Below are 17,666 nucleotides of genomic sequence, written 5' to 3' on the forward strand. Positions count from 1 at the left end.
TGCTACTACTACGCACTGTCCCTTTCCTGTCTCTTCCTGGCACAAGACTAAATTCCCAATTAAAGGGACAAAAAATTTCTTTTCCCCTCTTTTCATGATATAGAAGAACTGGACGAGAACTTCATCATCCAGGCCAGTTCATTCTACTGTAGATTCAGATCTTGCTCCTTAAGTAATACAAAACCCTTTTTATATGCTTAGACTCTTCTTGGATAAGTGCAAATAATGTTTGGACAAGAGAATAAAATAGATTAAGCTTACTAGAAATAGCTGTAGTAGAAGTCTTGGTCCATTTTAATAGTCAATACTGAGAATCTCTCTACTTTACTTCAGTTTTTAACACTCTTGCTTCTTCCAGAGAAACTCATTAATTGAATTCAAGTACGTCATTATGAACTGCATGAGCATTCTTATCTGAAAACCACCCTAGTGCCACTAAGAGATGCAAATTGTTTAATTAATTTGTAATACCTTCATTTTTTTTTAAATTACATGTCTCAAGTCTTTAGAAACAATTAGGCCTAACTTCAAGAAAGAACAGCCCACATCTTGTAATGATGATGACAGCCTAGTATTAAACCTAATCTTAAATCTAAGTACACAATGTACATGTTAGCAGTGTGCTTTTCAGTTGAAGAACTTCAATTTAAGAAGTACATATAAAGCGGTCCTCAAAACAAGAGAGGGAGGGAGCCAGCCTAAAACAGCTGACAGCAAACCAGCAAACCATCCAATCTAAAAATGTGTTCCATTTTCATCTTGCACTGTATAATAAAAGCATGAGAGAAAGGACAAACATCAGAAACACACAGAATTAACAGAGGAAATTAAGGACATCATCTATGGCCAAGAACAAAAGAGCTAAATAAGATGATGGAGTTCGTATTTTCTTTCTACCAGCCGATAACCTGACCAGTGAAGCCACACTGATCAGCTACACACACCAGATCAGTGAAAACTTAACATCTTTAAAATGAAGATTCAGGAATACTTCTTTACACCGACAGACAACAGAAAAATCAAGCAATATCATAGTCCCACAGCTAAAACAACATTTTGTTCCATAGAGCTGAAGTGCTCCAAGCTGCCTTTTCTGAAATATGCCCCACATGCTTGCTTCTCACATGGACCTGTATCATCCTCGAACTTGTTGGTCTAGAAAAATGAGCATTTTACATAAGTACAGAGAACCAGGTTAAAGCAGACAAACTCAAGAAAACCAGCACTTCAACTGAAAATATCATTCTCAAAAGAATAAACATGAACTTGAGTTGTTGCATGTCTTTAAACATTCCATCCCTCATGAGTCCTGTGCTGACAGGCATATAACAACACTGCTGCTGAACTGCAAGCCTGTTGGGTTTTTTGTTGTTTTTCAATAGATGTCATTCTAAATACAAATAATCTGGACTAATTAGCACAGCTGAAATAGACATTTTCAGCAATAGCTATAGAGAGTGATTTCCTAAAGCGCTTGGAAGTAACTGTATTAGAATGTCAATAATAATTTTTTCATGTGGATTACAGTACATTACATTTTCACACACTAAGTTTTGTGTTTTGGGGTGGTAGTTTTTTCCCTTTTTCTAAAAATTATCAGTTGGACCAAGTATAAAAGCATAGTCTGATAGATAAGAACCTGAGGTCACAGGCTTTATAACTCTAAAGCAAAAGTCATCTAGAAGATCTGTTTATACTTCCAGAAAGCCATTTCCAATTACAAAAGAACTGAAGCAGAAAAAAAAATTAAGTCAATAGAAAATATTTTCACTTTTGTAGAAATCTACTAATATACAATCTTTTATTTCCCTCCTTTTAAGAGTTGATTAACTTTTTATTATTTGTAATAATAAACACCTACATGTAAGGGGCTTTAGTTATCTCTTCTCATAGGAAATCTTTTTACTTCAAAGGTACTGGCTTTCACAAGCACCAGGCAATATGTTCAATATTCAAATCCTTAATGTTACTTTTGAACCTGCCTTTGAATCATTTAACAAACAGCTAAAATGATTATACATTTAACTGAAGTGGTTTAATTTTTTCTTATTTGATCACACACAGCATGACATTTCATTCAGTTAATCATCCAACTCAGTTTTTATTTTTTTTTCTCAGTTCACAGGCTAATTTTCTTTCTCTGCAAGCTGGCTCTTCAACAGTTTTTGCTCCTTCTCACTTATCTATCATGAGCATCATACTTTATCTACTTTATACAGAACCAAAAGAAGCATCTGCTCATTTGACAGCTGAAAGCACTGATTAAAACAATAAATAAAACTTCAGGAATACCATCTGATGGAATTTATTTTCCCTTTGTTTTATATGTACTTCAAAAATGTTTTTATTTTTACAGTGACATTTGAGAACTTATAAGCTCTAAGGAATTTGCATCATGCATATCTCCTGAACTCAACCCTTTAATTATCTAAATAGAAAAAACAATCTTCAATATTGCTGTGTCACAATAGCGGAAGATTAGTACATAAAGTGTCTATATTCAAGGTATCTTCCCTGAAATACACTGTATTCTTTTAAAACTTTCACTGCCAGCCAAAACATCATAAATATTTCCAAGACAGTCTTTAAGAGCAAAGAACACCGAGAGGGTTTTGATTCTCTTCCTTTTTACAACCAGTAGTGTCTTTATATAGTCTTGAGCAAAACATCTGAAAAAAAATCGCACACGTATAGCAAACACTTTCCTTCCTCGAGAACACACATGCTTTCCCCCCCCCCCAAAAAAAAAGGCAAATTAAACACTGATCTCTTCCTTTCATATGAAAACAATATATAACTCCTGCACTTTTCAACACTTGCTACACTCGCAGTTGATTACAATTAAGCCTCAAAAAAGCCATTTGGCAGCCAGCTTTCGCTAGACAGTACTGTTACAAGAAACACATGCAGTTCTTTCATTTTAAGGATTCTGGGCTTTCTACAATCTTATTCAAACATTTGTTTGATAAGATTGTGGCTTTCAATCAAGCTTCCATGTTTTCTCTACTATGCTTGACATTTGTTCATTAACAATGCATTTGCATTCTACAAGACTTTTGTGTCTGTAATGAAAGACAGAAGAAACTACAGAGGGGGATGCTGAATTACAAAAACACTTCTTCAATCCACCTGAGGACTCATGTAAATATCATTTTACCCAGTAGAGAACATTCACATTTGAAAAGTTTTCTTTGGAATCACATTTCACATTTTGTTTTAAACATCAAAATTCTAGAGAATAAGCCCAATTATAAAGCTTTCTTCCAATGCCAGAATACTGCCTACCCATGGCAGCCCACAGAAGAATTTAGAAACTGTTTTTGTCCTACAGATACTTCTGTCATAGAGAAAACAGTAAATTGTGCTTAAAAGGCTTTTATTGTGGACAGGACACATCCCTGACTGGATTTGCAGGATGGTATTAACTTCATTTCATCCAGAATTAGCTGAAGTGGGATAGATGTTGATGACTTTCCCCCAAAGGCATCCTTACAGGGACACTGGGTTTTTTTCAGCCTAGAACAGTTGAGGGGAGGGTCCAGTAGCATCTATCAGTCAGGCTGATGTAGAAAGGAAAGACATCTGATCAGTTAAGATCTTTCCAATGACTAGTTTAGTAAGGACACCACTGCTGTCCATCATCACTGCAACCACTGAAGCAGCAGCTGTCACTGGAAGAGCAGTGAAAGCTCCACAAAGCAACAAAGCTGGTGAAGGGTCTGGAACACAAGTCTTATGAAGAGCAGTTGAGAGAGCTGGGGTCATTCAGCCTGGAGAAAAGGAGGCTCAGAAGGGACCTTATCACTCTCTACAACTACCTGGGACCTTATCACTCTCTACAACTATCTCAAGGGAGGTTGTAGCAAGGTGTGAGTCGATCTCTTCTCCCATGCAACAAGCCACAGGATAAGAGTCAGCTTTAAGTTGTGCTAGGGGAGGTTTAGATTGGATATTGAAAGGGTTGTCAAGCACTGGAACAAGCTTCCCAGTGAAGTAGTTGAGTCGCCATCCCTGGAGGTATTTGAAAAACACACAGATGTGGACGTAGTTTAGTGGTAGACCGTGCAGTGTTAGGTTAATGGTTGGACTCAATGATCTAATAGCTCTTTTCCAATCTAAGTGATTCTGTGATTCACATCAGGCTGAAAGCAAAGCTCATCCAACCCAGATAAGTAGCACCTCTACCTAGCTTTGAATTCGTCTCCCCATCCTCCCTCCAGTCTTGTAGGGCTACATGCACAGCAGGAGTGGAAATAACTGAAATCAGGAATTACTGACACATGTACATGTCCAAGCAGGCAATCAGAGTTCTTCTTTGTAGACAAGATTTTACTTTACCTGTTGGGCTTAAGTGACAGAATACATTCCTTCAAGTACCTAAGACTGTGGGAAGGTGGGGAGGGGGTGTTGCTCTTTGGGGGGGTAGAGGGGGTTGGGTTGTTTGGTTTTTGTTGTTTGTTCGGGGGGGGTTTCAGCTCAATTACTGTTCTGGATATTCATCGGGATGAAACCTAGGACTGTTAAAAGTTGCCTACTGAATGCAGCAAAGCTATCCACTTCCCCAAGTTACAGAAAACAAGATTTATTACCGAGAAAGTAAGATGACACGGGCAATTTATCCTGCAGAGAATCAGAATGAAGTCAACCCAAAAGTCACACATTAAGGGGCAGTAAGAAGAATTAAATCAATACACGTATAGTCATTCTGTCCTGAAAATAAGATCCATGCTCTGTGAAGACAACAGAAAAAGTACTCAAGTACCAAGAGTATTCTTCTCTTATAAGTAACATGATAGAGCTACCTACTGATAAAGTTTTCAGAATACTCAGGTTCTAGTAGTAACCTTAAAGTGATGCAAAACTGAAAGCCAATACCAAAATACTCACCAATATGCAGGCTTTATTCATAATCTGCACATCAGTTATATGAAATCTGAATAAAGCATGACCTGAAATCTTGACTCTTGTATTATAGCACTTTTGAGAGCAGTGGATTTCCTGGGAAATCTATATATAATTTCCCAGAATGTCAGAGAATTTGATTTACAGCAATTCAGGAGCTAGAAACAGAAACCCATAAACCGGATTGCAATGTCTTCCCATTGTGTTTCCCTCCCCAGCTTCCTTGACGCACTCCTTTAATGAAACTAAAGCCTCCAGCCAGACAGCACACCTCTGTGCTTTGAAAATGACAAAAACCTGAAGACAGAACTATGCAAAGTCATTCCATAGCTGTCACTAACTGTTCTGTCTGAAAACATCAATTACATAATTATGCAACAGCTGATGACATCACTAGGTTGTCACCACTGATAAGGTTAGACAGTCTTTTCAGACTTAGGTCTTCACATTTTCTAGCATATGACTGTCCTGTGAGACCTCAGAGGCACTCAAAGATCAAATGTCAGGAAGCAGTTATAAACCTCCAGACTTCCAAGACCCACAAAGCTTGCAGGCTTTCTCAAAGTCTTCAGTGCTTGTATCAAACTCTTCATGCTATGATCTATTCATTCCCCTAGAAGCGGTAGCTTCTTATTCCCAGATCCCCAATTAGCTACATACTACTTAAAACCAAAGATTTATTTTCTAATTCTAATTATTTTATTTCAATATAAAGCAATCAGCAGCACTTGCACATTTGTAACTATACATTTTAAACTATGTATCTGAATTAAATATTAAAAGCATATCAAAAAAATTATGCACATGAAATAACTTGTTTCAACACGTGTCCCTTACACCTATGGATTCTATAAGGCATCTCTCTACAGTAGGACAGATGTTCCAGTTTTAGCTTTCAGATTTCCTGATCCTATAAGATGCAGAAAAACCCTCCAAAATAGTCAGCTACAATAAAGATTTAAGTCAACCTGTTGAAAGGCCAAATAAATCTCAAATATCTACACCATCTATAGTGTCTTACTCTACCCTAACAAGTCCTGATGCATCACTTTCCTTTAAAATTTCTTTAGAAGTAGTTAGATTTTAACAAATGCAATCCATTTAATTCTCATTCTCCACCAAAACGAGATGCAGAACTACTAAAACCTCTGGAATAACGAATCATTCAGCACATGCTTACCATGTGCCTTTGCTTCAACTAGATAATAAGTACAGTGGCAAGAATTTGCAGGTCTTTGTGATGACTGTTGTCAGACATGCTTTAATTCTGTAAAATAAGACCTCTCTTCAGTGCAAAATTCAGTACCTGGACTTAAAAGCATATGCTGAAGAGAAGTCTTTGCTGCTCCGACCACCTTCTGTTCATTGGTTTTTCAGCCAACTCCTTTAAAACAGCACTTGAAAAAAGCTAAGCAGCATGCAGGTCTCAATGGAAACAAGCATGGAAATTACTTCCATACAATTACTGCTTAATATTCCTTTTACAGGAGTTTAAGTCTATCCTGAGACTTAAACAATGGAGGTGCCATTCTCCCTCCAATGCTGGACTGAATAGTCCAGCAACACCAGATGCTGGAAGGACCCCTAACATAAGTTGAACATTAGCATCCAGAATTACTTTCCATTCAGAGTTATTTTCCAAGCTACTTCATAAAAAGGTCATGAAATCAGGAAGAACAATTTCTTGGTTGTGAAAGAGCTGGTTTGATTTATGGAGACAATAATTCTTTAAAATTCCAACCACTAAAGGATTCATTCAAGACTTATATTTAAACTGGATATAGTACCATCATGCTACAAACTATAACATTTGTACTGTTCTGACAAAAGAACATATTACAAACCAAGATGTACCAAGAAGATTACATTGTCATGTAATCATACTCAACGCTGTTCAAAGTTGAATAAATTTCAGAAAGTAAGCACAGACTAATTCCAAAGACATTATTCATGCTCCCAGACCTCCACCTGTGAGAGGGAGAAACAATGAAAACTTGACATGTCAGAACTGGGACCTCTTTCAGACATTTAAGCACAACACAAGAAGAAATCACAAAGAACATTGCTCTGCAAGTTTATGTTTCATAGGATATTGTTCCAGCAGATTAATCTGTCTGTTTCTCTTTGCTCATTTTGGTTAACTTCTGTCTGCTGAAAGCTACAGGTAGTTTATCATTTTAATTGAATAACCATTGCCACAATTAAACATTAGCCCTGAAGTGCCTTGGAATGTCAAACATGCCTAAGTTGAACAATTCTTTCAGGTAAATTTCTCATTGCCTGAAGATCCTGCTCACTAGCACTGTAGTATTTTAACACTCAGAATAGCCAGAGAACCATTTACTAACATTGTCAGCACTGTCTATAATCCTTATAATCCTCCTTATTAAGCCAGTTAAGCAGTTACCTGACATCTGCCAGAGCATTTTAGATGCTCTTGATGACATTAGCAGGTATATTCCAAACACAGAAATAAAAGAGATTGGTACTTGACGCATCAGCCACAATTTTCAAATACTTTTTTGTTATACGAACACATTGAAGTCATAATTAGAGTGAAGATTAGAAGATTATTAGAATAAATATAAGACAAAGTTAAAACATATTCGGTAATAAAACTGCTAACTAAGAATTTAGAACTTCTGATTTTCATTGAACAAGCATCTTAAAGTGCATATTTCAACTGATGTCCATGATTATCTTTTATTAATGGACACAAGATGAAAACTGGTGTCTTGTTTCCTGGTAGAAAGAATGGGAAATGAAGAAGAATGAACCACAGAAAGTAATTACTCAGTATTCTGAAAACAAATAATCAGAAGTATATTTTTCTTTAGAGTATTAAATTTATTTGTATTCTTTTCCACTTATAAAATCAATAAAAATAAAACAGAAAATTCAGTCAAATTAAAGATTATTGCAGTGTCAGTAATGCCTGTCAGTCTAAGACAGGTGATTAAACAGGCAATCAATAAATATATTATGCAAACAAACACACACAAGCTAATTGACCTACTGTCACTGAAATCTTGATCCTAAACTTGTACAGTGAATTATCCCTTGATAGCAGAAGAGAAATTGAAAACAAAATTATAGTCTCCTAAATCATAAGAAAAAAAATTACAGAAGTAGTAAAATAAAATAATCTTGGATCTAAAACACTCTGTGGTCAAGACAGACAAATCTGTTCTTATATCTAATCGCCTCCTAGTATTTCTCCAAAATCAAAGCTTTTATTCTCAGAATTACAGCAACAACAAAAATACGATAGGTTTTAGTGAAGCATTTACAGCGAAGAAGGTGCAAAAACATCACTTCAGTTGTCATTCAAAGAAGTCTCAAAATCAGGTCAAACAGTAACAGAAATTTAGAACTGGCTATGCAAAGCCAACAGATTAACACTGATCACTGACACTACTAAGAAGCCTTGATTCAGTGTCTGTTTATACAGAGACAACTGTCAGGTCCTTGAATGTGTTTGTTTTAATGATACACATTGCCTAAGAAATTTCCCACAGAAAATGCATTCACAATACAACATATGAATTCAGGTTCCTGATTTACTGCAGTGCAGAACTGGCAGTATCCCAATGCTATTTTGGTAACTATCCAACTAGCAGAAGGTGCAATACACCTTTAGGAATACTTTCAGGACAAAGAAGAAAAAAAAAAAGGAAGAAGAAACCAGCCCTGCTGCAGCAGTTCTTTGCATTATTAAATATAGTGCTGCAGGATTTCCACAGAAACCTATGGATGTAAAAGCAGCACGAATATATGAATATATTTTATACATATATATACCTGAAAATTCAGATACTGACCCAGCAATCCTAGAATCATTTAGGTTGGAAAAGACCTTTACAATGATGAAGTCCAACCATTAACCCAGTACTGTTATATTCACCATTAAACCATGTCACCAAGCACCACATCTACAATGTCTTTTAAATACCTTCCCTGGGTAGACTGTGCGAGTGCTTGACAAGCATTTCTGTAAAGAAATCTTTCTTGATAGTCAGTGTAAACCTCCCCAGCACAACTTGAGGCCATTTCCTCTTGTCCTATCACTTCTTACATGGAAGAGACCGATCTCCACTCTGCTACAGCATCCTTTCAGGTAGCTGTAGAGAACAATAAGATCTACCCGAACCTCCTTTTCTCCAGGCTAAACAACCCCAGATGCCTCAGCTGCTCCTCATAAGACTTGCACTCCAGACCCTTCACCAGCAACGTTGCCCTTCTCTGGACACGCTCCAGCACTTCAGTGTCTTTTCTGTAGTGAGGGGGCCAAAACTGAACACAGGATTCAAGGTGCAGCCTCACCAGTGCTGAGTACAGGGGGGCCATCACTGCCCTGGTCCTTCCGGCCACACTACTGCTGATCCAAGCCAGGATGACACTGGCCTTCTTGGGCACCTGTATCACAGAATCAATCAGGCTGGAAAAGACCTCCGAGACTGAGTCCAATCTATGACCAAACAGACTGCACACTCTCAGCTCTGTTTTATTTCTGCTTCTCTGAAGAAGACATACTCTGAGTTTACTATGTATATTCAGTGCATTTTAAATAAGACCAAGGAGGAAATCTTTTATAGGGGTTCTGTGAAGTCAAGAATATTCAGTAAACAAGGACAGCAACTGCAGAAATATGACATAAGCCCCCACAAAAAGGTGCATTCTGTCCAAAACTCAGAAATTCTGGTTAAAGTATTAAGGAATACAAGGTATTAATTTTACTGACAATTTGGAATACCACTAGTGGAAACACCAGATTAATCCTCATACATTTCTCTAGCAATTACTTTCTGCAGTCTTTTAGGACTTAAGCTTTATATCTGTAAGATATAAACATATATAGCTATAGACCACATACATTATATCTGTATAGAATAACTAGTTTTTATGATACCAACATCATAAAATTTCTTGAACACCTACAGAACATAAAAGCACTCAATACAATTTCAGTAAGGTGGTCTCAGCAAAGCTGTTCTGTTTAAAAATCATGCAATAATAGCTAAAGAAGGTGCTTTAAACTCATTTTTGTCACATGCCGTACAATTAAGTCGGGCTACGCAGAAGTGTACAGCAACATTGGTATAACTTTCTGTTGGTTTATATGCACTGTTTCTATCCTCTTGAGGGTCTTCAGGACAATATGCTACTGTGAAAGAACTATGAATTCAATAAATGTCACTTTTATTGTTGGACTCCTAGATTCACACTCTTAAAGACTACTCATAGATCTATTTCTCAACTGTCCTTGCACAGAACAACTCTACGTTGATTACACAGACCTACAGCTGCTTAGCTAAGGCACACACAGATATTTTATAGATACATCCAAAATCCCCATGACTTCCTGTGTAATGCATGATACCTGGCTGGATGACAGCATGTCTCTTCCCTGGGAAGAGCATCCTCCTGAGCAAGCTCTGCAAGTTCCCTGCCAGTCACTGCCCTGAGTCCATCTCACCCATGTGCCCTTGGGAGATGATCTAACACAACCTGTCCCAAAGCTACACAAAGTTAATGCCCTCCAGCATTTTCATGCTCTACCTCATGAAAGACACTAACATTTTCATCTAAAAAAACAATAGGTATTTGAGCAGCTACTAAAAAGTTGTGCTCTTATATTTCTTTTCCATATTTCATTTGTTTCAGGTTTTGATAGCTGGGTCAAGCCATGACTGAAGAACATTGCATGGCTAACCCAAACCCAATGTGTTTGGGTCTTGTGATTTACCATGGTGATGTAATTCAGAAAACTTGGCTAAGACTGGATGGTGATATTACTGCTACTGGGCCTGAGAATTTAGTTCTAATCATGGAAATATCAAAAAAGATGAGCATTCTCTAATTCTCATCCCCTTCTGTCTCCACACTCCACCTCCCATATATGCACTACAGTCTTAACAGAAGTGCATGCTTTTCATCCCAGATCGTATGACAAGTAAAGAATGAGGAAAAAAGCAAGACAAAACAGAATTGTACAAATACAGCTTTTTGCCACACACTTGCCTACCAGTGTTAGTAATTTAGAAATTAACAAACTTGTTATTTCTCGTTTCAGCTGTGGACACTCTCTGTAGTAATAACTCAGTTCTACAGAAGATTTTTTCTCTCCAATCTCCAGTTTACATGCACAACTTCTACTTTTTTATTCCCCACACTGAATTTCATTAAAGGCTGCACAACTGAATGACATAAAAGCACACAAACATGTTGGCATTAGACAAGAGCTTTTTTCAGCCATAGAAATTAACACTGAAATTCAGTTCAAGATATCCAAGAGATAACTACTCTTCTTTAAACACTTGTCCTTTTCTAAGAATCAACACAATCAAAACCAATAGGTTACTACTAAAATGCTGCAGACTGAGACAATTTTTTACTGATCAGAGCTTAAATCCAAAATACACATTTTCTCACTAGGGACATGTGGGAGGTAGGAGCATATATTCTATTAGGCTTTCTTTTGAAGGATCTCTTAAACTAGGACAACTTTACAATAACCTGGGATTGGAGTTTCCTTTGTATTTTTAAAAAACAATACAAGCAGTACCTAAGTTAGCTCCAGGTTCAATTGCTCAGAAATTACAGGGAATGTGATCACAAAAACATGTGCTACAGCCTGGAAATTCAGAAACACATGAGGTTTTATTATTGAATTACTTTGGACTGCAGGTCATCAAATCTTGAAATATTTTCTGCTAATTCAATATCCTTAGGGAAGAAAATAAGTAAAGTCTAAAGACATATACAACTTCCTTACAGAAAGACTAAGCCAAACACCACTGATGCATACAGACAAATATCAAAGAGCAGGGCTGAAAAACACATACAGTCCTTGCACGAAAAATGAGGAGGAAAAAGAGGTACTGCATTTATTAGAGACCCATTAATTTCCTTAAGAGCAAAGCATCTATTGCCAAAGATTGCTGTCTGCCATCAGACCAAACATTTAAATTTTGATCTGAAAAATTTTATTCAACTGTCAAGAGGTATAAACACCCTCTACAAATCTGCTAAAACTTTGCTTCCCAAAGAAAAAGCTAATTGGAAACTTACTGTTGGAGACATCTACAATTACTATCCTGCAGACATGAAAACAGAACTTTTTTTCCTTTGAACTACTGAGAAAATATGTATCAAATGACCAAAATAAATAGCTTTTTAATGAGAAGTAGATTAAGAAAAAAACAGAACAAGTGTGCGTGTCAAGCAAACCCCAACTCTGAAATTTTGCTTTGCAGGTTTTTGAGCCCTTTTATCATTATCTTCCCATCAAATGCAAGTAGTAGGATGACTGGCAAATGAAGAATAACTCAAGCTGAACTGCCACTTCTAATAACCCAGTTTCCATTTAAACAGTGAGATGGCCGCAGGGTTTGAGAATTTGTCACTACCATGTATACCCGCTGATAGTAAAGTAAATGCAGATGAGATGAGCCAATTTTAAACAACGTGCCCTATTTTACCCCTTTGGTCAAAAAAAAAAAATCTATAGAGATACCATGAAAATTAACTACTTTTTTTTAATGTAGGATAAAATAATTACTGTGTTTGTAAGGAATGCAGATAATTATTTTCAGCATTGCATACACGCAATAGAAACTTACCTCTTTATACATACAGCTAACAATGCAGACAAAAACAAAATTTTCACTATGAGAAAGTTTTGATGAAATAAACAAAGCAACGGTATTAGTTTGCATGTTAGCACTTAGGGATAAAGATTTAACTTTTCTGCATTGAGACATTAAGTTGTGCCTCAGGGAGGTCACACACACAAGTCAATTAACAACTCCAACAGTCGCAGCTATTTTAATAGATGTAGCACCCAACTGAGATTTCACTGCAAACATACCATCACTGGGGGAAAAATAAGGTTGTAATTTAACAAACAATCTAAAAAGTTCAAATATAATACTTTTTTAAAATCTCAGCCTTCATGATCAAAATAAGAGTTTTAAGTAATAAATTCTGGTATGTTCAACAAAAAGTGACCAGGTTCCATGTTTCAAACTCATTTCGTATAGCTCATAACAGAGTGGGTTGATTCTGGCCTGGCTATCAGTTTGCTTATCTCCCGCAGTACTCAAAGAATTTTTCCAAACATGTACACTGTAAAATTGGAATTCTGTTTTTTAGAAGAATACATCTTCAACACATAGGCTGAGTTTGAGAAACAAAAAAAAGGATTCCTCCAAGTTTATTCTTCTAAAAATAGAACACTGAAAAAAGACTGCAGGTTCCATGGGATTTTCTTACCCGGTAGATCTCAAATCGTTTATTAAAAAAAAATTGTACGTTCTGTTACTCAGAGTAACAGAACGTATATTTCAGGCTTAAAAATATTGAATTTTTAATTTTTTTTTAAATAAAAAATATTCAGTGCTAACTTTCAGGTTTAGCCCATTAAAGATTAAATGAGAAATGTAAAACAGTAGTGCAAGCACATTTTACATTAGCATCTCTATCCAGAAACTGCCAAACTGCCCATTAAATCTACTGAATAAGTCATGGGGAAAAAATGTCAAGAAGCAAGTAAATATGAATGACAGGCAAACAACCAAAGTGAAGATGAAGTCACATGAAAGGAGTGACAAAGGAAATCAGTCCAAAAGAAGTGCAAAAAGCACTTCAAGTTAACCTAGATTTCACAGTTTTCTGTTTGTGAATTTTCTTTTTTCAGGCACATATTTCCTACAACTTTTGCTTGTATTAAGTATATGGTTAACTAGCAGAATTGATTAATTCAGCATATAATTTAAATTTAAGTCAGTGGTTAGAACGAGCCAAAAAATACTGGGTCTAAACAGAAACTCTGTTACACATAACAGACACAAACCAACTGCCTAGAAAAGGACAAATCACCAGCACAACAGTCTCTAGCAAATCAGTCTGTAAAATGAATAAAGATTGTACTGGTCTAATTAAACTTATCTATCCACCTATAGATTTTATCTATCCACCTATGGATTTTTACCTTGCGCATTTCCCATACATAACATTACTGGGTTTCATTAGACCTTAATTTAACTTTGCTGAATTGTCAAGGCTCAGCATTAAAGTTTGTTCAATCACATCATCTTCATGATGGTCAATACAGGAAAAATTACACATATATTAAAGAAACCATACAGGCTTTTTGTATGCTTAAATATTCAAATAACACCAGACAACCCAGAAACAATATGCATTTAGAGTCTGGTTTAGAGGGCAGTAAGTAAAAATACGATAAACATTTTGTTTCAATAAATTGTTTGCATAAATGAAGCAATCGCAATTCTCAGATCTCTACAGCAAATCTGAGTTGACATTAGAGCACATCCCTGCTAATTATAAACCACATTATATGTGTCAATTTGGCACCTCTAGCACGAAAAGCTGATCACTACTACTTTCACAAAACTGAAGTAAAACAAAATGACAACTAACGAGAAGACATCCCACACCCTCTAATTTTATATAAATTTAATACAACATGCACCACTGAGCAAGAGCCACTGTTAGCTCTCTCCCTGGCACCAGCAAATTTCTCCACTGTTTGATGATGAAAATGAAGTGGATCGTTTATATTTACACACTGTGCACTGGGCAAGGGATTTGGCATCAATCACTGTCCTCAACTCACTTTAAAATTAATTAATTCTTTAAATATTCTACAAAAGGAAGCAGAAATACTTACTAGTACAGAACTTCATTCGCTTCATGCCTTTCATATCTAACAGTTTCACACATCATTCTGAAAGAGAAGAAGTCACTTGTAGTTACAATTCTTATCAGTGTCACAAAGACTTCACTTTCTGAAGTTACTCAGCATTTCCATGTGCCTCCACCACTAGCAGAAACTAACCATCAATTTAAAGCTAAGTTGATTCATAATTTAGGAAAACAAATTGTTAAATATAAGCATTAAAGTTATTAGTTCATCCAAGATCAGATTTGATTTAGGACATTAGATGTAACTGTTCCTATAAAAAAAATTCTATAAAAATGGATATAATTATACTGATCTCATTTTATAAAGTGATGCGATAAAGTTGCTTTATAAAAAACAATTCTGAATTTTAGAAGTGGATGGAAATGTGTTATATACAACACCCATCAGAAATAAAACAATATAAAAACTGCTCCCATTTTCAAGTCAGGCTCAATAGATAAAACAAGAAATTATGTTGCATGGTAAATCAATGCTTCTCATTTTGCTAAAATTGAGTAACTTGAAAATTACCATGAGATTTTAATGCTGAAATCCCAGAGGGTTCAAAGTAGAGACAATTTCCTGCAGAGAAATCCTCTGTCTAGAGCGGAGGATTAAAGTACTTTTGTATTCACTGTCTCCCTGACAAATGTGGCATAATAGAGGGAAATTATAATAGAACTTACCACATATTAGGAAATCTAATGTTAATTTGGTGTAAAAAAAAAAAAATTAACATGTCATTTCTGTCTATTGTCTTAAGGAAACAGTCGTACAAATTACTTGGGAGATAGGGGGGGAAGGGGAAGGAAACAAATCCCTCTGCCTCCCTTGGCCTTTCTGTGGCTCTGAAGCAGACTGCAAACCCCAAGGCTATTTGACAGACAGTAAGACAGAGATTTGCCTAAGAGGCTCATGTGAACATTCAAACGAGTAACTATATTTAAATTTTGGAAGTAAATTTTCTTTCCTCACACAATTCATCCTCAGAATCTCAGTGTACCAATGACCAGCTGCCAGCAACGATATCGTAAGCAGACAAAAGCACTCAAGAATTGCTGCTAAGGCAAAAACTCTTAAAAAAGTTGATTTGAGGCCTGGAAGAGTTAGTCTGGGCTTGATGTAACATTTTAAAAAGGCATCTCTTTGCCACTTCCTAGGTCATTCATTTCAATAGCCAACAGACTGCTACAAAAGTCACCTTAGCACTCACCTCTTGCAGGATTTTTATATATTAATTCAGCCCACAAAGAAATAATGCTTTTTCTGTCCAGAACTGGTAGGCTTATAGTGGTATCCTGATTATTCATAAATTGTTAACAGAAAATTGAGATTGTAATTCTGTTTGCTAATAAAATATCTATATAGGTATAGATACAAATTAGTAATCAAGTTTTATTACCACAGCCTTTCTTCCAACCCCATTATTTTAGATCTACTCTTTGGGCCATCTTTGAGAACTTTTTTCCAGGCAATGTCTGTACTGTATATAATTAAGCATTATGTATTGCGTACCAATTTCAGCTAAAGAAAAATCTTCCTGCTTCCTGGCACAGCAAAAACTTTTTGAACCACAGAACCACCTCTTTTCAGACAGTGCTCTCCACCATAAAATTGGGTCTTGTCAAAATCTTTTACAGACACTGAAAAGCTTCTACCTCCTGAGCCCTCATCTTCTCTCTGATCCTCTGTTTTAAGAGGGAAGGGGAGTACAGACATGAAGTTACTGGTGAGAAGATACCAAAAAAAGAGTCATTGTTAGAAGTCAGATTTAAAAATTAAAATACTGCTCAAGGATAGTCCATGCCGTACTGGTCTGAAATGATGCAAGGCAATGGGCCATCTAAGAGTAGGAGTTAGAGGAAACAGAATCACTTCAACAAGCAAGTTTTGTTCCCCTCTGAATTGGGATAGAAGGAAGCACATTCTTGATAAAGTCACGCAAGTTCACCACTGTCACTGAGTATTACAGCATTTTGGTTCCATTATTAGGACAGGAATAGAGGAAAAAATGCCTCTTACAGAAGGTAGCCAAGCGTTTCAATTCTTGTGTTACAGTGGCACAGTTAGAAATTACAGTGACCAAGTAGCACAAACTAGATTGCTTCCTCAAGTATTTGAAAAATTGAATTAGTTCTGGTCAGTACTGGTGCCCAATTCTTGCTCGATCACTCAAATGTGATCTTTGTCCGCTTCCTAAACAAATATAATAAATTCAATATGAGATCACCAGCAAGCCATGTGGTAAGTTATTTACTACTAGAGGTCACATTTAACACACTAGGTTTTAAAGAATCTCAGAGGGTTTTATGGCATTCCACTGCCAAAAGAAGAGTTGTATCCTAAAGGATACTATAAAAGCTTTCAGTTCAACATCTGCCAGGAGCCCAGCCTTTTCCATGTATGGTACTGTAAACAGAAGCTCTCTCTGAGGAATTCACTATGCTGGGAGAGCAAGTTCCACACATTCCTCAGCAGGAACCTCATTCTGCACAGGAAGCCAAGAAGCACATACCAACATACCACGCAACCATATGTGCACACTTTGATCTTTGTAAACAACATCAGTTCAGCTATGCAAAACTTCATGTGCTAAAAGTTTTGCACATAATAACATAACACAAAATAATTTAGCTGAATATGACCACGGACTCCTTCCAAAGCAAAGTAATTACAGAGACTTCTTTGAAGTCAACATTCATATTGCAAAATGTGTCTTGATCATTTTGGAAGAAAGAAAACCCCACCTTCTATTTTTTCCAAATTACAGAATATTGGCTTGGGAACGTGGACTTCCACAGAATGACAAAGCAAAAGGCCAGAAATTAGAACCTAAACCAGCATTAATCAAGTCAAAGCTGCATCAGCATCTTCAGATGTGGTAAATGTTGGCATACACCAGGATGCAAAACAACAGTAATTCACCCTCTCACCCCACAGAGCATACAGAAGATGTGCTGGCCTCCTTCTGCAGCTGCCAGCTTCACATCAATGCCTAAATACTCTTAGAAATCTCTGCTGTAAGATGCTTATGTGAGGACAACTGAAACAACTA

The 17,666-nt window shown here is 36.4% G+C and overlaps 1 protein-coding gene across 4 annotated transcripts in view; it reads right to left on the reverse strand.

Moving 5' to 3' along the window:
* RAPGEF2 (Rap guanine nucleotide exchange factor 2) overlaps positions 1 to 17,666 on the reverse strand; it is a 181,349-nt gene that overhangs the window by 111,579 nt on the left and 52,104 nt on the right. For all 4 annotated transcript variants that reach the window (XM_032685082.1, XM_032685083.1, XM_032685080.1 and 1 more), the window contains exon 3: positions 14,597 to 14,653. In XM_032685082.1, the coding sequence (XP_032540973.1) occupies positions 14,597 to 14,653 (57 nt within the window). The remainder of the gene's footprint in view (positions 1 to 14,596; positions 14,654 to 17,666) is intronic.

This window comes from Chiroxiphia lanceolata, chromosome 4 (assembly GCF_009829145.1).
Source record: "Chiroxiphia lanceolata isolate bChiLan1 chromosome 4, bChiLan1.pri, whole genome shotgun sequence".
Classification (NCBI taxonomy): domain Eukaryota; kingdom Metazoa; phylum Chordata; class Aves; order Passeriformes; family Pipridae; genus Chiroxiphia; species Chiroxiphia lanceolata.